The 26,572-nt window shown below is 44.4% G+C and overlaps 1 protein-coding gene across 1 annotated transcript in view; it reads left to right on the top strand.

Annotated features, from left to right (window-relative positions):
* Positions 1-20,530, top strand: part of LOC135877750 (cytosolic phospholipase A2 epsilon-like) — a 67,209-nt gene extending 46,679 nt beyond the window's left edge. The window contains exons 14-22 of the mRNA XM_065403303.1: positions 3,835-3,971; positions 4,905-5,130; positions 7,902-8,016; positions 8,511-8,648; positions 11,104-11,211; positions 12,654-12,842; positions 16,392-16,558; positions 18,716-18,902; positions 20,298-20,530. Of these exons, the coding sequence (XP_065259375.1) occupies positions 3,835-3,971; positions 4,905-5,130; positions 7,902-8,016; positions 8,511-8,648; positions 11,104-11,211; positions 12,654-12,842; positions 16,392-16,558; positions 18,716-18,902; positions 20,298-20,530 (1,500 nt within the window). The remainder of the gene's footprint in view (positions 1-3,834; positions 3,972-4,904; positions 5,131-7,901; positions 8,017-8,510; positions 8,649-11,103; positions 11,212-12,653; positions 12,843-16,391; positions 16,559-18,715; positions 18,903-20,297) is intronic.
* The last annotated feature ends 6,042 nt before the right edge of the window (positions 20,531-26,572 follow it).

Genomic DNA, 26,572 nt, shown 5'->3' with positions numbered 1-26,572 from the left:
GTTGCATGAATCTAATAGTATAGGGCATTGCCACTGCATACTGGCACTGTTTTCCACAGGTGGTGGTGATTTTAGCTGATATCTCACTCCTGAGGGTAACAAAGGCAGAGAGAGCACAGCTGCTGCTGGTGTTCCAAAGCTGCCTGGGCCTGTATGCTGTTAGTCTGTGTACTGCAATGGTGCCTGCTGAACTGATCACTGAGTGGCATGGGAAAGAGTCCTACCGCAGAGAAAGATATAAAGATCTTCGGCAGATCTTCGGAAGATTGCAGAGTACCTCCATGAAAGTTTCATCAATATCTCTCAGGAGGATTCAAGGGACATCCCCGAGTACATAAACAAACTTCTCTGCATGGCCCCCTCTGCTAATTCTAGAGGGGAATGAAACACAGATAGCAACTCTACATCTCTTGGTTGTACCACTACCTCTTCTAGCACAAGTAAATTAATCATAAGTCAAAAGATGTGTCCCTGCTATTTTGGGGATGCCATCCCTCTAATTGAAAATGTATCTATACACTTATCCAAGGTTCCTTCCCCTGCATTGGGGTCACCCGTGCTTTACTGGCAGGACTGTGGAAGGAATCAAAAACAGGTCCCGGCTCGCTGTGCAGCTGGATTCCCCAGGTCGCCTGTCCTCCATACTCCTCCTTCTCTTCCTCATCCACCATCTCTTCCACCTCACTGTGCACATCCTGTGACTCGGTTTCCATGGAGGTATCCATGGAGGTGTGGGAAGTGGTGGTGGGGTCTCTGCCAAGTACAGCATGCAGCTCTTATAAAAGCAGCAGGTCTGTGGCACAGCAGATCGAGTGTTGCCTGTCTGGCTTTCTGGTATGCCTGCCGCAGCTCCTTGGCTTTCACTGTGCACTGCTGTTGATCCCTGTCATAGCCCTTCTCCTGCATCCCCTGAGCAATCTGTTCATAGATGTTGACATTTCTATGGCTGGTGTGGAGCTGTGCCTGCATAGCCTCTTCAGGCCTAGGAGGGCCAATATCTCCTGTCTTTTCTGGGCAGGAGCACGTCTGGAGCATGGAGCTGGCATGGTCAGCTGGACAGTTGAACTCAACAATGGAGAGCTGCTAGGGGTGCTTGCCAAGCCGGGCAATCAGAAAAAGGAATTTCAAAAATTCTATGACCCCTGGGTTGGGGAGTCCACAATTGAGACCAGAGCAGACATTATGGGGCATGGTGGGACAGATGCTGGAGGACAGTTAGGGTTGAGATAAGTAACGCAGTGTCTACACTCACACTGCATCAACCTATGTATATCGACTGTGGCTCTACACTGCTTGAGGAGGTGGTGTTAGTAAGTTGGCGTAATGGAACACTTACATTGGTGGGAGACAAATGTAAGTGTAGACACATGCACAACTAGGTCGACATAAACTGCCTTGTGTTGACCTAACTTTGTAATGCAGACCAGGCCTCACTGTTTACAATTGATTTGAACCTGACTTTCTATTTGCACCTGTGCTACGTGGGTGCAAAATACTACCATTCTGAGTTGGTTGTGTTTACAACTACTTTGTACTCACTTAGCAAGTGCAAATGACTACACAAGGTACACACTGGGCAGGTTTAAAGTCATCCACACCTCTGAACAAAAATGATACTTCCTTAAAGACTTTAGGCTAAATTTACCATTTGTGCCAGCAGTGTCTTTAGCCCAATGCATGGTATCTATCTTTAGTGTTAGTTGAGCCAACTTATCTTTCATGTATCAGAGGGGTAGCCGTGTTAGTCTGGATCTGTAAAAAGCAACAGAGAGTCCTGTGGCACCTTTAAGACTAACAGATGTATTGGAGCATAAGCTTTCGTGGGTGAATGCCCACTTCGTCGGATGCATGTAATGGAAATTTCCAGGGGCAGGTATAAATATGCTGGCAAGGATCAGTCTGGAGATAACGAGGTTAGTTCAATCAGGGAGGGTGAGGTCCTCTGCTAGCAGTTGAAGTGTGAACACCAAGGGAGGAGAAACTGTTTCTGTAGTTGGCTAGCCATTCACAGTCTTTGTTTAATCCTGATCTGATGGTGTCAAATTTGCAAATGAACTGAAGCTCAGCAGTTTCTCTTTGGAGTCTGGTCCTGAAGTTTTTTTGCTGTAAGATGGCTACCTTTACATCTGCTATTGTGTGGCCAGGGAGGTTGAAGTGTTCTCCTACAGGTTTTTGTATATTGCCATTCCTGATATCTGACTTGTGTCCATTTATCCTTTTACGTAGTGACTGTCCAGTTTGGCCAATGTACATAGCAGAGGGGCATTGCTGGCACATGATGGCATATATAACATTGGTGGACGTGCAGGTGAATGAACCGGTGATGTTGTAGCTGATCTGGTTAGGTCCTGTGATGGTGTTGTTGGTGTAGATATGTGGGCAGAGTTGGCATCGAGGTTTGTTGCATGGATTGGTTCCTGAGTTAGAGTTGTTATGGTGCGGTGTGTGGTTGCTGGTGAGAATATGCTTAAGGTTGGCAGGTTGTCTGTGGGCGAGGACTGGCCTGCCTCCGAAGGTCGGTTAAAGAGAGGGATCATTGTCCAGGATGGGTTGTAGATCACTGATGATGCGTTGGAGAGGTTTAAGCTGAGGACTGTAGGTGATGGCCAGTGGAGTTCTGTTGGTTTCTTTCTTGGGCTTGTCTTGTAGCAGGAGGCTTCTGGGTTCACGTCTGGCTCTGTTGATTTGTTTCCTTATTTCCTTGTGCGGGTATTGTAGTTTTGAGACTGCTTGGTGAAGATCTTGTAGGTGTTGGTCTCTGTCTGAGGGGTTGGAGCAGATGCGGTTGTACCTCAGTGCTTGGCTGTAGATGATGGATCGTGTGGTGTGTCCGGGGTGGAAGCTGGAGGCATGAAGGTAGGCATAGCGGTCGGTGGGTTTTCGGTATAGGGTGGTGTTAACGTGGCCATCACTTATTTGTACTGTGGTGTCTAGGAAGTGGACCTCCCGTGTAGATTGGTCCAGGCTGAGGTTGATGGTGGGGTGGAAGCTGTTGAAATCGTGGTGGAATTCTTCCAGAGTCTCCTTCCCATAGGTCCAGATGATGAAGATGTCGTCAATGTAGTGTAGGTAGAGGAGGGGCATGAGCGGACGAGAGCTGAGGAAGCGTTGTTCCAGGTCAGCCATAAAAATGTTGGCATATTGTGGGGCCATGTGGGTGCACAATTTCTGCCTGTGCACATCAGCCTAGGGGGGGAGGGATAGCTCAGTGGTTTGAGCATTGGCCTGCTAAACCCAGGGTTAGGAGTTCAATCCTTGAGAGGGCCACTTAGGGATCTGGGGCAAAAATCAGTACTTGGTCCTGCTAGTGAAGGCAGGGGGCTGGACTCAATGACCTTTTGGGGTCCCTTCCAGTTCTATGAGATAAGTATATCTCCATATTAAAAAAAAAATATTCCTAGATGACAAATATCTACTGACAAGGTCACAACAGTGATAGTTTATTGCATTTAGTACAAGTCTATTATAATCAGGAGATAACAATTCCTGTATTTTTATGTTGATGTAGAGGATTTTTTAGGAGAATTGAAAGTATTGAGGTTAGTCTCCAGTTATGCTCCGTGTTTAAAATTCCATGCCTAACACGACAGCCTTTGCTTTTCAATTGCTAAGCAGTAAGTTACAGAAAACTCAGAGCAATTCCAGTTATTTCTATGCAGCATGGTTAATTCAGATCATGTCTCTGCTTGCAAACTGATCATATACAATATTTTTACCATTTAATCAGGGCCTGAACTTCTTAACATAATTTCTACTCATCTCTGTTCTAATCACTAATTGTCCCCACCCATATAGTTATTTTTCATTAAATGTATGCTTTTTTGCACTGAATAGGTACCCGTGGTGGCAGTCATGACAACAGGTGGTGGTACTAGAGCACTGACAGCAATGTACGCTCACCTGTTGAGTATCCAGAAGTTGAATGTTTTGGACTGTATTTCATACATCACTGGTTTATCTGGCACAACATGGTAAGGAGGACCAAGCTTCTGACACAAAGAAATTAATTAAAGACATAATCTCCAGAGTGGTGAAATGTTTATTAGTCTCCAAGTAGTTATGCATGTGCACATTGTAACCTAGTTTAAATATCTAATTATTATTATTTGCATACACAAACCAAGAAACCATCACTGTTTATGGTTTCCAGAGGCCTTTTTGGCCACCAGAATTATAATTAACAAGCAGCTTTATTCATCTAGTGTGGCTTTTTCATGTCAGCCTTTGTTAGGTGTTTACCAATATTTGCTATCATCCATGATCATGTGTGAATGATATCAACACTGGAAAAGTAGCAAAGTGAATTAGAGAGATTAGAGCATCTGAAGCTACAGGCAACCAAGGGAGACCTGGTGCTAATAAATGTACAGTCCTACACCACCAGCACAAGTAGGAAATAATAATTAATAAATAATATATAACTCTTAGCGAAATGGATTGTTGTAATAAAGCAGCCACACCCATCACATTAAAACAATCTTGTTTTAATTTGGTGGTGTTAATACTACCCTAATATCACTTTTTCATGTACCTAAGCAATGTAGTTGCTGCAGGGAAGGTGTGGAATCAGGATTGGGGAGTTTGTTACAAATCCAAAACTTGAGCTAGGCTTCCAAATTGTTTGCTGAAATTCACAAACCTTTTGGCAAACCTGGACTGGGTGTCAAGCAAGTCTGAGCCCATTTAATGGACATTTTGTGAAAGTTGGTGGTTTCAGTTAAATTTAGTTACATTTCACTGAGATTTTTGGTTTCATTCAAACCCAAAAGGCACATCAAGGTGTAAACCCACGCACCCAATCTGAAATCAAGAAATGTTGTCCAATGCTCTCTAAGCCAAAACTTGAGGGTTTCAAAGAGCTCTAATTTTGAACCCCAACTTTTCCTTATATTTCCTTTTCTCAGGACAATGTCAAATTTGTATGAAGATCCTGACTGGTCACAGAAGGATATGGAGGCATCAGTCAGTGATGCTCGGAAACACGTGATCAAAAACAAGTTCTTGGCCTGTTTTTCCGTGGATCGTCTGAAATACTATGTAAAGGAGCTGCACCAGCGGAAACAAGAGGGGCACAAGATATGTTTTACAGATCTGTGGGGACTCATCATTGAAGCCATGTTACATGATGGGGTACTATAGAACATTTGCCCTTTTCAGAGTCTTCCTCTAAGTAGCTAATCTTCTGAAAGTAGAAATGAGGATAAACTGTAAACCCTAACTGGATACACCCACTCAACATGGCTGCAGAGTTATCCACACAAATAAGTTTTATTTGTTGACTGCATCATGTATATGTTAAAATTAGACCTGTTCAAAAAACAGGAAAGAAACCCCCTACCCATGGAAACTCTAGAAAATCCAAAATTCTTTTTTAAGAGCTGATTTTTCAATGTGCCTTAAAACCCCTATGCATAGAGAGATTGCCTTGATAATGCGTATGCTACAAGTGGAGCTGGGATAGAGCACGTGGTGCAAATTTGGAATTGTTTCGTCAAGCGGTTCCCAAAATGCGGCCCAAACCCTTTGGCATATGAGCTGCTTTTACTTTTCGAAGTGCTCTCAAATCCATGTGCAATTTTGAGGAAGTTTCACCCCCCCACACACTACCGCCCCATAAATGCTTCCCCAAAGCCATCTACCCTTCTCTTCACATCCCACCTTGTACCAGGTTAGTGGGTAGTATTGTGTCTGGGAGATAAAGCCTAGTATGAGGGAGAAAGGGGGCTGGGGAGATAGGTGAGGGAGGGGAGCAGGGCCGGTGCAATCACTAGGCGAACTAGGCGGCCGCCTAGGGCGCCTAGTGGTTGAGGGCGCCTAAAAGCCTGGTCAGGCGAGGAGGTGGAGTGGAGGTGAGCTGGGGCGGGGGGCGCGGGGAGGGCTGCCCGCAGTAACGGGGGGGGGGGGCGCACAGGGGAACCGCTCCCCGCCCCAGATCACCTCCACTCTGCCTCCTCTGGTGAGCACACAGCCCCCGCTCTAATTCTCCTCCTATTGGCGCCGCAAGCCTGGGAGGGGAGGAGAATTAGAGCGGCCCCGGCATGCTCAGCGGAGGAGGTGGAGCGGAGGTGAGCTAGGGCGGGCTCCCCGGGCTGGGTTATCTGCCACAGAGGGGGGCTCCCCGGGCGGGGTTAGCTGCCATGGAGGGGGGGCTCCCTGGGCGGGGTTAGCTGCAGAGGCGGGGTAGCTGCTGCAAGGGGGCTCCCCGGGCGGGGGGGGCGGTGAGCTCCCCGGGTGGCGGGCTGGGTTAGCTGCCGCGGCGGGCGGGGTTAGCTGCCGCGGGGGGGCTCCTCTGGTGGGGGGGGGGGCGTGGTTAGCTGCCATGGGGGGACGGGGTTAGCTGGGTGGGGGGGTGGCGCAAGGTGGAAGTTTCACCTAGGGCGCGAAACTTCCTTGCAACGGCCCTGGAGGGGAGTAGCTACCATATTGAAAATGACACAAAAGAGGCTAGTGTAAGTGTCCTGGCCAGGTTGAATCTCTTGTCCACCAGGAGAGGCTCACTGAACGCCTGCCAGACAGCTGTAAGTAGGACTGATTCTCTCTGGGGAGCCAGAAACAGACACACTCCAAGCATGCCACAGCATGTAACGCTGAGGTGAAAAGCAGCACGTATGACTCCACGGGCATATGGAACTGAGAGTGGGCTAGGGAAGGAGGAGGAGGCAGCACACTCACTGAGATGAATGAATTTTCATTTTGTTGTTGTCCATAATGGTTCAATGTTTCATTTTCCACGGAATTTTTCTATCCCCATTTTTTGTTCCCCAAATCAGTAACTCTTCTAAATGAATTAATTTTGATTTTTAAAAATGATTCCCGCTCCCCCCCATTTTTGAAAAACAATCAGTGTGACTCTGAGATGAGCAGTGAAAATTAGCAACATAAAGAACCAAATCAGACAAATAATAATAAAAAAAAATACAAATTTCACTGGATGACCAAACTTTTTCAGATTTAACCATTTCCATCAAAACTTTCTACATTTAAAACACACACCCACATAAAATCCCCTATTTTATTATTCATTATTATTTACTTATTCCACAAGGTCATTGAAAAAAATTCAAAATTTCAACTCCCTCCAATTAAAAGACAATAGGAGAATTTTGTGACTGCTGATGCAGACAGATGCGAGTATCATTTCTCTGTGTTAGCAAAACCCTTTGCTCCCAGAGTTGAATTCAATCCAAAGAAAGGCAGGTAATGTTGGCAGTGCTGCCCTCCTTCAAGGTTCCAGACCAGGGTGTGGGGAGCAGTGCCACCCTCCCCATGAAGCCACTTCAGGGAGGTGCTGAATCAGCACCTTGTGCAGCCAGGCTGGCACTTAACACTGTTCCCAGCCAGCATTGCCCTCTATTGGTCAGTGCTGCATGGTGCAAGTCACCTGTGCCCACAATGGAAACAGTTAAGTTCTAGCCACACTACAGATTTAAACCATATCGTACCTGGGCTCTTCATTCTTGTACAGTTGTGCTGTAGTAGTGGCTTTCCTGTGACATTTACCCTTTCTGGATGAAATGACTCATGCATGTTCTCAACTGAGAATTTTTTTTTAAAAGTGTGTGTGGGCCCATTTTTTTAAAATAAGCAAAAGGTAAAAAATGACAGTTTTCACCAGTGGAATCTTTGAATTTTTCAGTATACAAAACCTTGGCAAACTGATTTTTAAACAACTTTAAGCATTCAAGTGAATGAGACTACTCACATGCTTAAAGTTAAGCACATGCTTATGTGCTTTGGTGGATCAGGAACAGAGTGCTCAGCACATTACAGGATCAAGCCCATAGAGGAGAACCTGGTTGGAATCGAGTAGGCATTTCATTGTAATATTCCAAGCCCTAATACAGTGGTAGGTCCCTATGTCATTTAAATTTTCCTCAGTTATGTATCTTATTTCCAAACAGGAAGACCAGCATAAACTCACAGATCAGCAACAAGCACTAAGTCATGGTCAGAATCCCCTGCCCATCTACCTTGTTCTCAATGTGAAGGACAAAATTAGCAATCGAGATTTTAGAGGTAATAATTATGTTCTAGGCATTTATTTTTCTTTAAATCTAACAGGGTTCATCTTAGGGTTAGGCAAACTGGTTAACTTAATGCAAGAATCCTTCTTAATTCACTCAAAAGTGGGCTTATATTTCTTATTAATTAAATTTGTGTCTCTCTATATTTCTGGTTTTGCCTGCAGTCAGAAGCAGAATATTAAGACAGGCTATTATCACAAGATTATCTGGCCTGCACAGAATCAGGAAGTACCAGAAATCTCATGAGCTTTCCAGACACCTGTGGTTGAAGAGAATTCATTCTCCATGCTCATCACTGTTATATCTGTATTGAATAAAAGTGGCTAGTTAGAAAATATGGTAGTTCAGCAACTAGTTTGCCATGAAGAGGCTGAAACCAAAATCTTATTCCATTAATAACTCAATTTATTTATATAACAACAATATTTTTCTTTACCCGCAGTCAGGTTACTGCAGTAACACTTTTTCTTGTGACTCTTTCTTTAGAATGGATGGAGTTCACTCCCTATGAGGTGGGACTCCTTAAATATGGGGCCTTCATTCGCGCTGAGAATTTTGGAAGTGAGTTCTTCATGGGTAGGCTGATGAAGAAGCTCCCAGAATCCCGGATCTGCTTCTTGGAAGGTGACTTATTGTCCTGGAAAAATGTAATGTAATGTAACATAAGCCAGTCACTGGCAAACCACAGTTTTATGGCTGCTGCAATTGGTACAGTCTCACCTTCTAGAAACTGTATAAGGTGATGTATCTGAACCAATAGCATGTCATGATCTGCAGATTTAAAATCTCTCTATAGTGAAATTAAGTGAGTTAGATTAGTCTGATTTCATTATACTGTCATGCACAAGGCATCTGAAAGATACGTTTTCAGCTTTATTTGAACAAAATTTTCAAAATGTTGCAGTTTGCTCAAGTACTAGTCTCTTCTGGATCCCAAATCTATGAAATTCAGCCCCTGGTATAGAATGGTCCTACCGCTGACTTTTAGTGCTGATTGATTCAGCAATGTAACTGAAACATAACCTAATAATCATCAGTATGTCTAATATTCTGAAGCAGTAAAGCTGTTCTAAGGAGAGTCTTTTACACATACTGTATCCCCAAACTCTTTACAAATGTAAAGAATACAATGTAATAAATAATATCAGAGAGCAGAGAAATGAACAGAAAGAGATGAGAGAGAAATGAAACAGCATGTAGTTTTTCAGATGCGTTTTAAAAAGAGATGTGGCGTGGATGACACACAAGGAAGCAATTTATGGCTGGTTAGCAATATTACCGTCACTGTGACAGACATGAATTACAGTTAAAATGTATAGTAAAGTAATAACAATATCTACCACATATGTATATGTAGTCTTGTTGTAGCTGTATCGGTCCCAGGATATTAGAGAGTCAAGGCACGTGAAGTAATATCTTTCATTGGACCAACTTCTGTTGGTGAGAGAGAGAAGCTTTCTAGCTTACACACAGGGCCGGCTCCAGGTTTTGGCTGCCCCAAGCAGCCAAACAAAAACAAACAAACAAACCAAAAAAGCCGCGATCGCGATCGCAATCTGCGGCGGCAATTCGGTGGGAGGTCCTTCGCTCCAAGCAGGAGTGAGGGACTGTCCGCCGAATTGCCGCCGAACAGCTGGACGTGCTGCCCCTCTCCGAAGTGGCCGCCCCAAGCACCTGCTTGGTAAGCTGGTGCCTGGAGCCGGCCCTGCTTACACAGAGCTCTTCTTCAGGTCTGGGAAACTAACTCACGCCATGGCTACACTAGAGAGCTTACAGCAGCATAGCTGTACCAATGCTGTAAGATCTCCTGTGTAGCCGCTCTATGCCAGCAGGAGAGAGCTCTCCCGTCAACATAATTAGACCACCCGCAATGAGCGGCGATAGCTATGTTGGTGGGAGATGCTCTCCCACTGACATAGCGCTGTCCACACTGACACTTCTGAGAGTGAAACTTATGTCACTCAGGAATGTGTTTTTCCCCAGCTTTATAGGACTATAGCACAGTACTGTCTATACAGCTTCATCAAACTGTGTTATAATATAAAATTATGAGGGCACAACTGGGTTGTAACCAGATGCCTTAATATGGTAATTCTGTATTGTAAATAGAATCTAATATTTCCTTCCCTTCCTTTTGCATAAGCACTGCACACAGCTATAGAAAGAGAAAGCCCCTGGTTTACTCTTCCTGCTTCTCACCCTGATTGCTGTAACTAAAAAGGATTTATGTAAAGGGAGTTTCAGGTTCCTATTAAATTAGCAATGTTGTGACTATTTGTCTGTATGGAGCTTTCACAACAGCCGCTCGAAAAGGCTTTCAGTGACCGCACCAAACTGCCTTTACACTGCCCACACTCAGGAAAGAGTGGATGCTGACTAATATAGGTCGTGTGAGCCCTAACTACATTCAGTGATTGGCTGGAATGCTCTTCGAAGTGCTCTTTGTAATTCCCAGGTTGGTGTACATGTAATCTCCCAGCTGCTCAGACCCAGCTACTCCTGGACCTCATTCAAATCCCCCAAACTGGCCAACATTTCGAATCTTCAGGAAATGTAGTATTTGCGTTGTTGCCAATTCATGTGATTTCCCCTCCCCAGCCCCACCCAAGTTGTGCAATACTTGGTATTTTTCTTAAAGCCCAATTCCTGGAGATATGTGGGGAATCTGAGCTGTCATTTTTTTTAAAAAGTAAGCTTCCAACCTGGATTGCATATCTATAGCCGAAGTGCAATCCAAATGAGTCAAGAATTTGGGACTGCAAGAACCAGAGTCTTGAACGAAAATGATCTTTTTGATGATCTTTTTAATAAAGGAGCTATTTGCAGTGTAACAACAACAAATATAGTGAACCTACAAATTCATGAAACGCACTATGTAGCCTATGCCAGTAGATGGTGCTCTTTATATTTACTATACATGTGAGCATGCAGAGCAAGAGAGAGATGCTTCTTTTTTATATGGAACTCTCCTAACAGAAAGAAATTGAATAAAGTTCACTTGTAAGGACAGAAGGCAACTTTTAAATAAAATGCTTTGAAGTTACAGAATATTCTCTGTCAAATTTCTTTCATGTCACAGGGATCTGGAGTAGTGTATTTTCCTTGAACCTTATGGATGCCTGGTATATCTCCTTTGAGTCAGAAGAGTTCTGGCACAAATGGACCCAAGACAGAATTATTGACATTGGTTAGTTATTTTTACATTGCATTTTTGCTTTACTTTTTCTTAGGGTTATTTTATTTAATTACTTTACTAATTTATTTATTATCTAATACATGAAGCGGAAAGCCATGTCTTGAGTTACTGTGCAGGAATCATTTTGGTTGATTGAGAAGCAGAATTGATGAGATCTACCATAGATGCAAATGAGATGCCCCTGCAGGAGGAGGGTAAACTGTATAAGAAAAGTATCAGAGGGGTAGCCGTGTTAGTCTGGATCTGTAAAAAGCAACAGAGTCCTGTGGCACCTTTAAGACTAACAGATCTGTTAGTCTTAAAGGTGCCACAGGACTCTCTGTTGCTGTATAAGAAAAAATATTCTTGAAAGTATGGGAGGTGGGGCTTATCCTTCCAGGGCCCACCATTCTTCTATGTTCTCTGTCTAGCCAAACAACAGATGCGTGTTCTCCTTGCGAGTGAGGTTTAACATAATCTTGTTTCCTTTGTTAGTTTTTGCTGTTTGCAAGTGGTTTTTATTTTTGATCCCACTCAGGAATTCATTTTATTTTTTATCCCACTCAGGTATGTTTCCTTATCGTTTTACTTACCATTCATTAGGATTCCCAGAGATGTAAGACATACATTATAATAACAGTAATAATAATAAAAAGCGGCATAGATGTGCATGATCCTTTCCAGAAATAAAAGATATTGTCCCTGCCCCAAGGAGTTTATGGTGCAAAGGTCCAATTCTGTAAACCTTTACTACTGAATAATATAGTCCTTGTTACTGTGGGTCTTTTCACTATGGTCAGTAAAAAGCACTACACTCAATAGTAAGGGCTTGCAGGTTGGGGACCAAAATGTGAGATACAGTAAATCCTTACAACAGACATTGTGGAGAAAGAAGAGCACTGCAGCAAATATTATTATGATTCATTTTATCTTGTTGCATTTGTAAGCTGCAGCTTGTTGTTTTATATATATATATAAACAAAAATAAAGAGATTGAATTTGTTGGAGAGACAGGAAGTTAGTAAAGAGATGTGTGTGTGTGTGTGTGTGTGTGTGTGTGTGTGTGTGTGTGTGTGTGTGTGAGAGAGAGAGAGAGAGAGAGAGAGAGAGAGAGAGAGAGAGAGAGAGGACATGGGAAGGATGCAGGAGAGGAAAATTATGTTAGGTGCAAAATGTCGGCTTGGATAAGGTCAGGGGCAGAGAGAAGGAAGTTACAGTATACCAGATTAAAGAGAACTATATTATGGGCAAGGCTTTTAGTAGTGCTGACTGAGAAGAGGAGGCAGATTTTGGAAAGGTTAGACAGATAAGCAACTAGCTCGGTGGAGAGCCTGGATGTCAGGAGAGAAGGAAGTTGAAATGAAGCCAAACATATACTATAATAATTTATTATTATAGAGGATTATCCCCAAAATGAATCCAGATATACAAAACTTTTATCATTTTCTCTGCAGAGGAAGAACCTGTTCTACCTACGAGGCCAAGCGAGTTAACTACTCGGGTGGTCTCCCCCCCAGATAGCCTTTCAACTGTTTTTCGAGATGTTCTTATGTTGCGGCCAGCAGTTTCAGAAATCCACAATTTTCTAAAGGGTTGCCAGATGCACAATAACTACTTGGAGAATGAGTTTTCTAGATGGAAAGGTATGGTGATAACTTCCTATTTGAAGCTGCATTTTTAAAGATTGGGATGGGGTCTGGAATTTAGTGTGGATAGCTGTGGTCCTTAGTGGAAGTGATTGAAACGACTCAAATAGTTCTGTTACTTTGTGAGAAATTCTAGGTAGTAATACATGGTGGTGTGGTGTGGTATGATATGATATGATATGATATGATATGATATGATATGATTGATATGAAGGCTTCACAGGTATAAATTTGGATATACCCATTACCCATGAGTGGCAAAGCCATGAGTAAATTATGCAGGCTATTATTATATTGCTGTTGTTTATATTCCAGATATGCCCCAAATATGGAAAGGATTGTCAAGACATTGAGGAGGCTGAAGTTTCTGCCTCCCAAACAAATGCCTAGGAAACCTTTATACCACAACACAGTATCATATATTCTGTATATGCCATGGATGTTACAGAACATTTGCTCTAGGAATGTTTTAGACAGCTTTCAAAAGTGCATTTGGATTATTTTTTTGGGCCCTGTGTTTCAAATGTCAGAGGTCTTAGTTACCATGGCTCTAACTATGCAGGGCTTGGAGAAAGCCATAAAAGCCTCTAGAAAGGATATTCAAACCTTTCTATACCTAAATACATCATGATTTTAAGTAAGATAGCTCACAGTCCTGCAGGGCTAGAAGCAAATGCAGTTTCCTACTGGGAATCTCCCCTTCCCAGTGATATAAATATCCTGTTTTTAGCTTTGTTTTTGATAATGGATTTTAAAGCTGTGACATTTTTACTTATAGAAAGGCTGTTATTGGTGCATGACTGAATCTTGCCCACCTTGGGCATGTATAATTTTTGGGGGAAATCCACATTTAGAGGACGAGAAAATATTTCTTTTGTAGGTTGATTTAAGCTTCTCAGAGGTTTGGAATGTAAGTCCCCGGGGGATGGATTAGTGGCCAGAGGGCAGACAAGGCAGTTAAAGGTACACGATAATTCCTTTATCACATGGCTTTGCAATATATACCCCTGGGGGAATTCTGCGCCACTGTATGTGCGCAGAATTTATGTCACCCGCAGATTTCTTTGCTTCCCCGCAGAAAAATAACTTTCTAACAGGGAAGCAAAGGGAAGCTGCAAGAACAGTGTCACACCACTCCCTAGCCGCGCAGATACATCGTTTCAGGCACCTGGAGCAGCCGGTGGAGAAGTAAATCACCGCAGGGCTGGGGACACCCCAGCCAGTGGCTCCTACCCTGAGCCAGGATCAGCTACTAGTCTCGGCTGGGCTGGAGGCAGGAGAGGACGGGACTTCCTCTTCCCCTGCAAGGAGTGGCTGGGGCTGTGTCAGACCCACCCCCAGGAACCTCCCCCAGCTGCAGTAAGCTCAGCATCCTCCCCTGCTTCCTCCCCCATCACTCCTCAGCTGCAAGAGGAGGGGTCACTATATGAGGAGGTGCTCCCCCATCCTCCCAACCCCCATTCATCTGGACCTTCCATACCCAGACACCCCTGCCAAGCTTCACCCCATACACCCAGAACCCTCCTAACATTCCATACCTGAACCCCACCCCACTGAACCACAAACTGTGCATTTGGAGTCCCCCTGCACCCAGACCCTCTGCCTCTGGACCCCCACCTCTGCACCCCAGACCACCCCCCACCGAGCTCCCTGCATTCAAACCCCCGCCCTGATGAGCCCCACCTTCCCGCACCACCCTGAGCCCCCACATCTAGACACCTATGCCACTGACCCCCAACTTGCTGCACCCAGACCCCCACCCCACCAAGCCCCACTCCCCCAGCACCCAGACTCCCCGCTGAGACCCCCACACCCAGACCCTTCCGCTAAGCCCCAACCACCTTCACCTGGAAGCCCCTGCAGAGTCCTATTGCCCCTGTGCCTGGAACCCCCACAATAAGCTACTGTGCATCCAGATCCCGCAACACCTAGACCCCCCCCCACTGAACTGCAAGAGGAGGGGTCACTATATGAGGAGGTGCTCCCCCATCCTCCCAACCCCCATTCATCTGGACCTTCCATACCCAGACACCCCTGCCAAGCTTCACCCCATACACCCAGAACCCTCCTAACATTCCATACCTGAACCCCACCCCACTGAACCACAAACTGTGCATTTGGAGTCCCCCTGCACCCAGACCCTCTGCCTCTGGACCCCCACCCCTGCACCCCAGACCACCCCCCACCGAGCTCCCTGCATTCAAACCCCCGCCCTGATGAGCCCCACCTTCCCGCACCACCCTGAGCCCCCACATCTAGACACCTATGCCACTGACCCCCAACTTGCTGCACCCAGACCCCCACCCCACCAAGCCCCACTCCCCCAGCACCCAGACTCCCCCGCTGAGACCTCCACACCCAGACCCTTCCGCTAAGCCCCAACCACCTTCACCTGGAAGCCCCTGCAGAGTCCTATTGCCCCTGTGCCTGGAACCCCCACAATAAGCTACTGTGCATCCAGATCCCGCAACACCTAGACCCCCCCCCCCCACTGAACTGCCTGCACCCAGATTGTCCCACAGAGAACCCTTTCATCCCACACCCGGATCCCCCCACACTGAGTCCCTTCACACTTGGATCCTGCCTGGTTGAGCTGGCCTGCCCCACATCTGGTGCACCTGGTGCAGAGGGGCAAGGCCCCAGGGTGTTTCTGGGGCAGGCCCTGGCCTTGTGCTGTGTCAGGGTCAGGTGCAGCCTCACTGCTGAGTCCATGTCCTGGGGGTGGGGGGACTGCAGGGTGATCTTCCACCTTTGTGCAGCCAGTGGCCTGTGCTCCCCACTGCCATGCTGGAGCCTCTGCATTTATTTATTGACAAATAAAACTTACAGAATTTTTAATTTTTTTGGCACAGAATGCCCTCAAGAGTAAATTTATCACAAGTAGCATGTGTGTGGGTGAGTATATATGCAGTAGTTGCAGTTAAAAAGTTGTCTTTTTCCCTTTTTACTGGTAGGTAAGATATTACTGGCTCTGGCGGTATTCCCCATTATAAATATAGAGAATTCGTCTTAAACCAGTAATATTTCATATACCAGTGAAAGGAAAAAGAAAACTGTATAGTTGCTCTAAATGTACATATATCTATCTTTGGCCCTTATATGACCTCACTACCATAGTATCTGGACACCTCCCTGTCTTTATCCCCATGAAGTAAGAAAGTACTATTATCCTAATTTTTCATATGGAGAACTGAGATAGAGAGAGACCAAGTGACCTGGCCACTGTCATACAGGAAGACTGTGGCAGAGTAGGGAATTGAACTCTGGTCTTGTGTGTCCCAACCTAGAGCCCCTTTGTCTGCAGAAAGCATTACTTTATGCTGCCCAAAAGGGTGGTTGCTGCAGGTCAATAATGCAAAAGGCAGAATGAGGAAACCCAGACGTGAAGAACAAAAAGATTGAACTACAGTTGTACAAAACTGTGTCTGGAGTCAAAAAGGGAGCTGAATTCTCTTTCCACTCTCTAACTCTGTATTGTCCTCAGAGTAGTAGAACACCTACCCTTGCAGTGATGCACACTCTTGACAAGAAATATTTTTCTGGTAGACTGTGAGCTTGACTGTCACCCCAACCAGCTGACAGGAGCAGCAGATCACCTCACTCTGGTAGACACTGCATTTGCCTTCGAAACCAGTTACCCACCACTTATGAGGCCTGAGAGGAAAGTGGACCTCATCCTGCATTTCAACTACAGTTCAGGATCACAGATAGCGGTCAGACTTTTTGCCTTTTTCTTCAGTAATATTCCCCCTTTCAGCTGCCAGAATTGTTAACTCTCCATTTCCAAACACTTAAAGAAAAAGTTGTTTCTAACAGGAATAAACTCGTATTACCAGTGGTGTGAATCCTTGTTTCAGGATCACCGGACTGTGTGCTCTGTATAAAAAACACTACCTAGGCCCAGATCCACAAAAGGACTTAGGTGTCTAACTCTGACTTTAGGCACCTAAATCCAAAATATAGGCACCAATTAGAGCCTCAAAACCCCTGCTCAGCTACCACCTAACCCTGCAGGCACCTAAGACACCTACATTATTTCTGTAAAAGTCCCCTAGAAGCTTAAGTTTCTGCCACTGGATATGTGCACTGCTGCCTCAGCTAGACAGCCAGACACCTATCTCATGTCCAAGCCTCAGCGGGATCCTCAAACCAGGAGAAACTATGGGTTGCTATGGCTATCTTACCAGAGGGGCCCAAACTGGTAGGCATTCTCAAAGCATGTCCGACTTGGGTTGGAGGGATGGGAAGGAGGCAGCCTCCACTATATCCTTGAGCCCAGTGATTATGGCACTCACTTAATAAGTAGGAAACTCATTTTCAAATCTCTTCCTTACATTAGGCAGATGGGGGGATTGAACTGGGGTCTCCCACATTCTGGATGAATGCCCTAACTATTGAATTAAAAGTTATAAGAGAGGCTGCTGCGTCTCCTCCTTCCAGCATTTTCACTAGGAGTTAAGCAAGGACTGGCTTAGTTGCCTGACTCCAGGAGAGGGTTTACAGCTTTGGATCCCAAGTAGAGATCGGTGCCTCGATCCAGCCTGGATTTAGATGCATAAGCCTCAGAGAGGCAGGGCTTAGAAAAAAACCCTTTCATCAGCATCTGCTTGTTTAGGCAGCTCCTCAACTAGTTTTTGTGGATCCTATTTTCAGGTGCCTATCTCTCCCCATTCATTGTACAGGAAACCTGCCAAACTCAGGGTTTGTGAATTCCACTGGGTGGCTAGGCACCTTAGTACTTATAGTAGAGATGATGTGCAAGTTTCTGGATTGGGCAAAATTTTCTCTCACTTGTTTAACACATGTGTTACGGGTATTGTAACATATGGGAAAAATTATTCTGGCTACTTTGGGATTATCCCAACATGAAAGATTTTAAACTTGAGGGGGTGGGTGGGGAGGGTGTACTTTGGCTAATTTTGAAGAAATTCGGTTTAGAAATAGTGAAATTATAATCACTTGAAAATTACACATGCCACCACATGTATAGGTGTGCACTTCCAGATATAGACATGCTTTCACACACATTTTTATGTGTGGGAAACTGCACATTCAGTTAAACACACCCCTAACCATTTGAGTGTTTGATCCTTGTGGTCAGACATTCAAATACATGCAAAGACAATTTGAATGTTTCACCAGATATCTAAATGCAAGTACTTGTGTATATCATCACGAGGATTGGACTTTCAAATAAAAGCATTTGGTGCTTTTTTTTAATCCCAGTGTTTGATCAGACATTCAGAGAACCCAAGGTGCCTTGCCATCTCAATAACTGTGATTGACTTTTTAGGGCTTGACTGGGTAACCAGTGATGAGCTTCAATGGGAGTATACATGTGAGTGAGCACCCACCACATGAGTAAATCCTGCACAATTAGGTTCTTAACATGCAGTTCTTTTGTCACAAAAATCTTAATTCATCCACATAATAATATACCAACCTATGGTGCCTCATGCCCTGAAGGAATCCAGTGTGGTATACAAACTCAAAGTGATATGTAAACTATACATAGGGATCACTTCACCAGCACCTGAAATGCAGCCACAGCTCTGGCAGGAAGGGTAGGGTTACCAGGTAGCAACTGTGAAAAAATGGGACAGGGGGTGGGGGGTAATAGGCACCTATATAAGAAAAAGTCCCAAAAAATGGTACTGTCCCTTTAAAAATGGGACATCTGGTTACCCTACGGAAGGGGGATGTGGGAACTATAGATCACAGTGCGCTAGACGCTACCACCCTTATTCGTGTTGCTTAGTGACTTACTCCATAAGTCTCCAGAAGACTTAGTCCACTCTTATTGAAGTCTATCTCTTAAGTAAATCTTGGTCTTAGTCTGATGTTTTGTTTTCCCCTCTGTGATTACCCAGCCTTTGATAAAAGCCTCTAAGTACTTCTCAGAGCAGGGAATCCCTTTCCCCAAAATTGTGCCAGGTGAAGAAGAAGCAAAAAGTCCAAAGGAGTGCTACATAGTTGGAGACAAAGAAGGCCCAGAAACACCTGTAGTGCTTCTTTTCCCACTAGTGAACGACACCTTCAGAAACTACAAAGCACCTGGTAAGTTAGCAGCAGCCAATCACTTTACTAAAGCCAGCATGATGAGCTTATCCATTCTCTGGATTCCCACTTTTAATTTCATTAAAATGAACCTAGATTGGCTGGGTGCCTGTAAAAGACTTTGCTTTTAGACTCCTCACTATAGTACCAGGTATGTCTATCATAGAATCATAGAATATCAGGGTTGGAAGGGATCTCAGGAGGTCATCTAGTCCAACCCCCTGCTCAAAGCAGGACCAATCCCCAGCTAAATCCCGAACTAAGTCTACATTGCAATAAAACACCTGTGGCTGGCTTATGCCACCTGATGTGGGCTCATGGGGCTCAGGTTGCAGGGCTATAAAATTGCAGTATGGATGTTTGGGCTTGGGCGTGTACACTGCAATTTTATAGCCCCAGAGCCTGAGACCTGTGATGTAGTGATGACAGCTTGGAAAATAGCTCTGAGGGGTGTGAACAGTTTCTGTTCACTTCACTGGGCTCTTGACTCTGAAACCTCAAATTGACTGTTTTAAATGTCAACCTTGTTAACTACTTGACTGCTGATCATTTTTAATAGCCATATCCACCTAATGTGCTTATCTCATAATCTCAAACTGCCTCCTATGTGCCAAAAGTCTCAGCTGTTCCCTACCCAAGTGCTAAAACCTCCTGCTTCCCCCAGGACATCTTCTACAATACAAGTTATTCATTATCAATACAAAAATCTACCCTACGTTGAAAATGGAAAATTTGAGGACATCATATAATAAATTGAATTTAATATCAAAATGAACAATGTGGGGGCTGCTGTAATGATTTTTGAATCATTTTTGTATTAAAAATTAAAATTGCATCCATTTCTTAAATGAAGCTGCCATGGAATTTCCAGTCTATCGCATCAGAATGCCACAGAATCCAGGCGTCCTGCTACAGAGTTTAGATGTAGCTTGTCACAAAGTACATGAGGCCTAATGATTAATATCACTGTTTCTCCTTTGTAATAAACTTCATTCTGCCACTCATCTCTTAACACACCCTTCCTCTTTTTCCCCAGTCCCTCTTTCTGTATGCTGACTGCCATCAAGGTACACGCCTCTCCTGATTTGGCAGTGGATGTGCAACTTTTTCTAAGATCACTATGAATGTCTCCCAGTGTGCTGGTCTGTAGGAGGTGCTCAAAGAATGATGCAGTCCCTCACCACATCAGGAATCTAATTTCCACCAGTCTTGAGAGTGGTGATCCAGGCAGCCATGTAGTGAATTAAGCTAAATATACTCCTAAAACATCCTCACAGCAATAAAATCTCACTGGAGAGAAATCTCTGGTCTGTGACTGATTGTGTGCACATGGCTGATAAAGCCTAGGACAATAATCATGTTGCAATAATAAACCTAATTGCTATTTTCCTCTAGGTGTGAAACGTAGTCCCTCAGAGATGGCAGAAGGTGAAATTGATGTTGCCGATATCAATGGTTCATATAATATAAATAATCTGCGCTATTCAGAGGAAGATTTTGACAAGCTGGCAAAACTGAGTTACTACAATGTCCAGAATAATAAAGACTTGATTCTTCAGGCCTTGCGTATAGCTGTGGAACGGAAAAAACAACATAAAAATAGTCTCAAACCTCATACTCCTCTGTGATGATATATCTTTCTCTCCCATCATTGGGAAGGATTCATTCTACTGATTGTCCAGCATTATGGAATACGAAAGAAATATCCATCTGTTGATATTACTGAAGAAAAAAGGAACTGAAACAGAAAGTGATGGAAATCCAAAGAATGCTAAAAATAGCATGCAATCTGTACTAGGAAAAACTATATCTGCCTGTCAGAAATGGGAATAAACATAAAGAGGAACGCTCTTCCATAATTTATTCATGTGCTTCGCTTGTTAACACTCTCAGCAGAGTGGCCAAGTACTGAATTGGTGTTGAGGCTGAACTATGCTGTCACTTCTAGAAGTGGCCTTTCCAAGTCAAGGCTGAGGCAGATTGGCAAGGAAATGTGAAGCAGCTTCAATTGCCATTGTTTGTGCTGTATCTATTCTGTCAATTAAGAGAGGACTTCCACTACCAGGACTGCCAGTCCAGAACCTTTAAAGAGAACAGAATCATTTTTTAAATAAAATAATTAACATACTAAGATTTCTATACAAATATATATAAATATGAAGTAAAATTTTGCATAATAAAATGTTTTGTTGGATTCTAAGTGGTAATAATGAGATTTTTTTTAAAAACAACGTCCTCTTCTATTAGCAGAACTATTAATGCAAATGGTTGGTTCTGTATTCACAACTAGCAAAGAGTCTGGCATAGAGATGATGCAAGCACCAGAGTTCAGCATTGGAACTGAATGTGAACTTTCCTAGTGTTTTGGACAGTTTGAATTTGGGATTCCAGTTTAGGCTCATCTCGAGTAAGACAATCCCACACACAAAAATTTCCTAAGGTGAAATTAATTTTGTAGAAACATAGCAGAGGTTTAGTTTTTAAGTCTAATGTTATTGAAACTGAGATCACTGATATGTGCCTGCAAACTTGATTTTAATTTAACAAACTTTTCGGGTGTGGGAACATCCTTAATTTTTTTTAAAACAGTCCTAAATTCTGTTACAAAGGCTCCCTGTTCCTACAAACCCTTCCAGGCCTACAAGAGAGGAAGCTCAATCCAGCAGACTTTAGGAGGTTCAGTGATTAATGGGAATGGTCCCTTGGTCTGCTTGCTCACCCCACTGCTAACCCAACATTCTGTGGAGGGAAGTCCTGATGCTGCAGACTTCCCATGGTCTTCAAAAAGGAAGTCTTACTTCTGCAAATTCCTGTTGGTCCTCAGGATCAGGGTTCTCATCCAAGGAGGGCATAAGTGTGTCACTCTTCCTTTTGGCTTCATAGTGCCATAAGGACTAGAATTCTGCTGAGTGCAGGAAAGGGGGAGGGAAATGTGGCTGGGTAGGAAGCTTGATGAGCAGAACCAAGAGAAGAACCACTTCCCTTACCTTCCTGCTGCTTTTTGGACCCCATGAAGGGCTAACAGGGAGTGATAAGCCCCTTTCCCACATCTTGTGCAGCTCCATGAGTAACATTTTTTTGTATGAGACACCAAGTAAGAGTTTCCCTCTCAGGGACGCTCTGAATTTTAGAGGGAGTAACAAAATAAAGCTTTATACTGGAAATCAATTGCAACCTTAACCAAGGAGCATGTTAACGAAGTTTAATAGACATAAAAATGGAACCTCTTGAAGGCTACACACAGAGGTATCATACATGAGTAAGAAAACTCAGAACTTCAGAACGATGTAAAAATGTGCTGATACTGTGCATGGTTAAAAGATGTTACTATCCTGGACTTCAATAACATATAGCATGATTTTGCAGACCCTTTCTCCCACATGTAGTATCACTGACTTTGCCAGGATTATGTGCAGGCACCCCCCCCCCCCCCCCAGCAGAAGGAATCTTCCTATGGTTGGATCCACTGATAGAGCAACACAAAGCAGCCTGAATGCATCGGCGAATTGGCCCCATGGTGTGTATGTGAGTAGGTTGCTTTCTATTGGTTTGTTGCAACTTAGAAGCATTATAAGGTTATTTTTATAGCTGCTATGTAGTGAGCTCTTAAGTAATACACAGATGTTGGTTGGAAGAAGTAATAATGACTACAATAAGTTTACGTTCAACACCTTCGATGAGCAGTCATCAAAAATAAGAAACATGAAACCAAACTTAAGAAAGGGGAAACAAAACTTAAGAAATGGGTATTTCTAAAAAAATGAGGAAGCCAGTCAAAAAGACCCTAAAGCAAATGTGAAGCACTTTAAAATACTTAGACTCAGCATGGAGGTTTCTTAAATACACAACAGACTTACAAATGGCTTGCTTAGTCTTAAACAAAACATGAAGCAGAAATGCAAGCAAAACCAAAATGGTTAAAATACAAGAGGTTATTTGAGCCCAACAGCTAATCTTTGAGGGGAAGGGAGAGGAGAGGGAATCCAATCCTACTGATGCCAAAAGATGAGAGCATAAAATGTGGTATTCAATAAGCAAGATGGAAAGTAGGAGGTCTAACAGGGATTTTGAAAAGTAAATACTCACCCAATCTCGTTTGTAGCTATGTTGGACTACCAAGCAGTAATTAAGGAGGAAAAGGATGTTGCAAAGAAGTTTAATGACTTTGTATCAGCCTTCACCATGGAGGTCATACCCTCTAAAGCCAAATATGGACCTAGCTTCAGCAAGGTCTTGCCCATTCACCCGGATCCACCCCAAAGTTTTACCTTCTAGATAGGCAGCAAGCCTATTTATTTATTTATTCCTTTTACCTAATAAGTCTCTGTTCAATGCATTGAAATTTTTAAACAATTAGGGGATTTAGGCACACAACTGCCATTAAAATGTTTTAAAATTAATGGAATGTGTCTAAATCCCATAGGGTGCTTTGAAAATCTCAGTGCATTGGACAAAGACTTATCAAGTAAAGGGATAAATAATAAGAAATGATCACTTAAAACTACACATATAATGTGATCATCTACATCTATTAGACCAGTTCCACTGAAAAATGTCAATGTTAATATGATATGAAATTTAGCTATCTCTAGAAAGGAAGAAGATGCTCAGTCTGGGCTAGCTTGGCTTCAGTGATACACATTACATTAGGTACAGACTTCTCAGATGATAATCATAGAATCATAGAATATCAGGGTTGGAAGGGACCTCAGGAGATCATCTAGTCCAACCCCCTGCTCAAAGCAGGACCAATTCCCAACTAAATCATCCCAGCCAGGGCTTTGTCAAGCCGGGCCTTAAAAACCTCCAAGGAAGGAGATTCCACCACCTCCCTAGGTAACGCATTCCAGTGCTTCACCACCCTCCTAGTGAAATAGTGTTTCCTAATATCCAACCTAGACCTCCCCCACTGCAACTTGAGACCATTGCTCCTTGTTCTGTCATCTTCCACCACTGAGAACAGCCGAGCTCCATCCTCTTTGGAACCCCCCCCTCAGGTAGTTGAAAGCAGCTATCAAATCCCCCCTCATTCTTCTCTTCTGGAAACTAAACAATCCCAGTTCCCTCAGCCTCTCCTCATAAGTCATGTGCTCCAGACCCCTAATAATTTTTGTTGCCCTCCGCTGGACTCTTTCCAATTTTTCCACGTCCTTCTTGTAGTGTGGGGCCCAAAATTGGACACGGTACTCCAGATGAGGCCTCACCAATGTCGAATAAAGGGGAACGATCACGTTCCTCGATCTGCTGGCAATGCCCCTTCTTATACAGCCCAAAATGCCATTAGCCTTCTTGGCAACAAGAGCACACTGTTGACTCATATCCAGCTTCTCGTCCACTGTGACCTCTAGGTCCCTTTCTGCAGAACTGCTACCTAGCCATTCGATCCCTAGTCTGTAGCAGTGCATAAGATTCTTCCGTCCTAAGTGCAGGACTCTGCACTTGTCCTTGTTGAACCTCATCAGGTTTTTTTTGGCCCAATCCTCTAATTTGTCTACGTCCCTCTGTATCTGATCCCTACCCTCCAGTGTATCTACCACGCCTCCCAGTTTAGTGTCATCTGCAAACTTGCTGAGAGTGCAGTCCACACCATCCTCCAGATCATTAATAAAGATATTAAACAAAACCGGCCCCAGGACCAACCCTTGGGGCACTCCGCTTGAAACCGGCTGCCAACTAGACATGGAGCCATTGATCACTACCTGTTGAGCCTGATGATCTAGCCAGCTTTCTGTCCACCTTATAGTCCATTCATCCAGCCCATACTTCTTTAACTTGGCGGCAAGAATACTGTGGGAGACCGTATCGAAAGCTTTGCTAAAGTCAAGGCATAACACATCAACTGCTTTCCCCTCATCCACAGAGCCAGTTATCTCATCATAGAAGGCAATTAGGTTAGTCAGGCACGACTTCCCCTTGGTGAATCCATGCTGACTGTTCCTGATCACTTTCCTCTCCTCTAAGTGTTTCATAATTGATTCCTTGAGGACCTGCTCCATGATTTTTCCAGGGACTGAGGTGAGGCTGACTGGCCTGTAGTTCCCCGGATCCTCCTTCTTCCCTTTTTTAAAGATGGGCACTACATTAGCCTTTTTCCAGTCATCCGGGACCTCCCCCGATCGCCATGAGTTTTCAAAGATGATGGCCAATGGCTCCGCAATCACATCCGCCAACTCCTTTAGCACCCTCGGATGCAGCGCATCCGGCCCCATGGATTTGTGCTTATCCAGTTTTTCTAAATAGTCCCGAACCACTTCTTTCTCCACGGAGGGCTGGTCACCTCCTCCCCATACTGAGCTGCCCAGTCCAGCAGTCTGGGAGCTAACCTTGTTTGTGAAGACAGAGGCAAAAAAAGGATAGTGGATGGCTACATCTGCTGTATCTAGAAGATAAACTTTTGGGAATTTAAGAGGAAAAATGGACAAAACTTTGCTGCTCCAGGTCCATAGCTGGATATCAGGGACTAGATTTGTATAGTGGAATAGGAGGAATACATGGTTTGTGACCAAAACTTTGATGGAACTGGTGAGACCCAGGTACCAGATCTGTGTTGCTTTTGCACTGGATTGTGCTGAAGTCTGAAGTTTTTCTGGTCAAGTAGGAGTGGCAACATGTGTCGTTTATTTGGGATCAAAAGCTGGTAGGAGCTGGCAATTTCTAGGTAGATGTGTGTGTGTCTTTACCCACCTATTGAGGAGAGATGCACAGGGGTCTGGATTTCTACAAGTAGAGCCAGCTGCCCTTCTTCTCTATTTAACTGGTAGAAGTTTGGTATGAAGAAACTAGGATGAGGGTGCTGAATGTTTTTGAGGTGTTGCTCTGCCAGTTTCAACAGTGTCCGGCTAAAAGCTGGTGCAGTTTTTCTCTATTCAGATGTAGAATTGGGGGAAATGAGGATAAAGAATTGGCAAAATCAATCACAATCTGGGTACCAGATACATGTTTTTATAGTATTATTGGGCTAAAGTGCATCACAATCCAGATTATTCCAGTGAAGTAGGAGAGGCTATGTTTGTTTTCTATTCAAATTGTATAATTTGGGGCTTGGGCCAAAATTTGCGAGATCCATGTGGATCCAGGTGCTGGCTGTGGATATTGGTATAACTCCTGCAGGGATGGATTGGGGTCTAGGCTTTTTTTTCCGCAGTAGGATCGTCTAGATTTGTCCATTCGTGCCACAGAATTTGGGACTAAGGTCCTAAATCTGATGGGTCTGGCAGGGTTCATGTGCCAGATCTCAATGTCTGCGGTGGCTGCGTGCCAGGAGAGTGTCCAGGCCCACAATTTTTTAGCATGGACAGGGGATTGGGAGGCGGGGGGGCATTAGGGGCTGGACTCAGCAGGATGCAGGCCCCAGGGGACGCCGGTGCCGGCTCTGGGGTTGCGTGCGGCTTCGTGCTCTCGGAACGTGCAGGGATGGGGCAGCGGTGACTCCACTTGATCGGTGTTGATGGGACACTAGGGAACCTGGCCCCCAAAATCCCCAGGCCGGGGGTCAGTCCGGCTTTTCCCAGCGGTGCGCAGACCCGCCAGACACCGAGAGGGTTGGGCAAGGCCGTCCTGGCTCCCCGCCCCGGAGGCGGTGCTCGGGCCGTGCCCAGGGAGGAGGGGCGCTGCCGGCCGCCAGTGAGTCAGTCTGTGCGGCGCTGCGTGTAGCGGGCGGCGGGGTCGGG

This window comes from Emys orbicularis, chromosome 4, assembly GCF_028017835.1.
Source record: "Emys orbicularis isolate rEmyOrb1 chromosome 4, rEmyOrb1.hap1, whole genome shotgun sequence".
NCBI lineage: Eukaryota > Metazoa > Chordata > Testudines > Emydidae > Emys > Emys orbicularis.
This window is presented reverse-complemented; position numbering and strand designations above follow the sequence as displayed.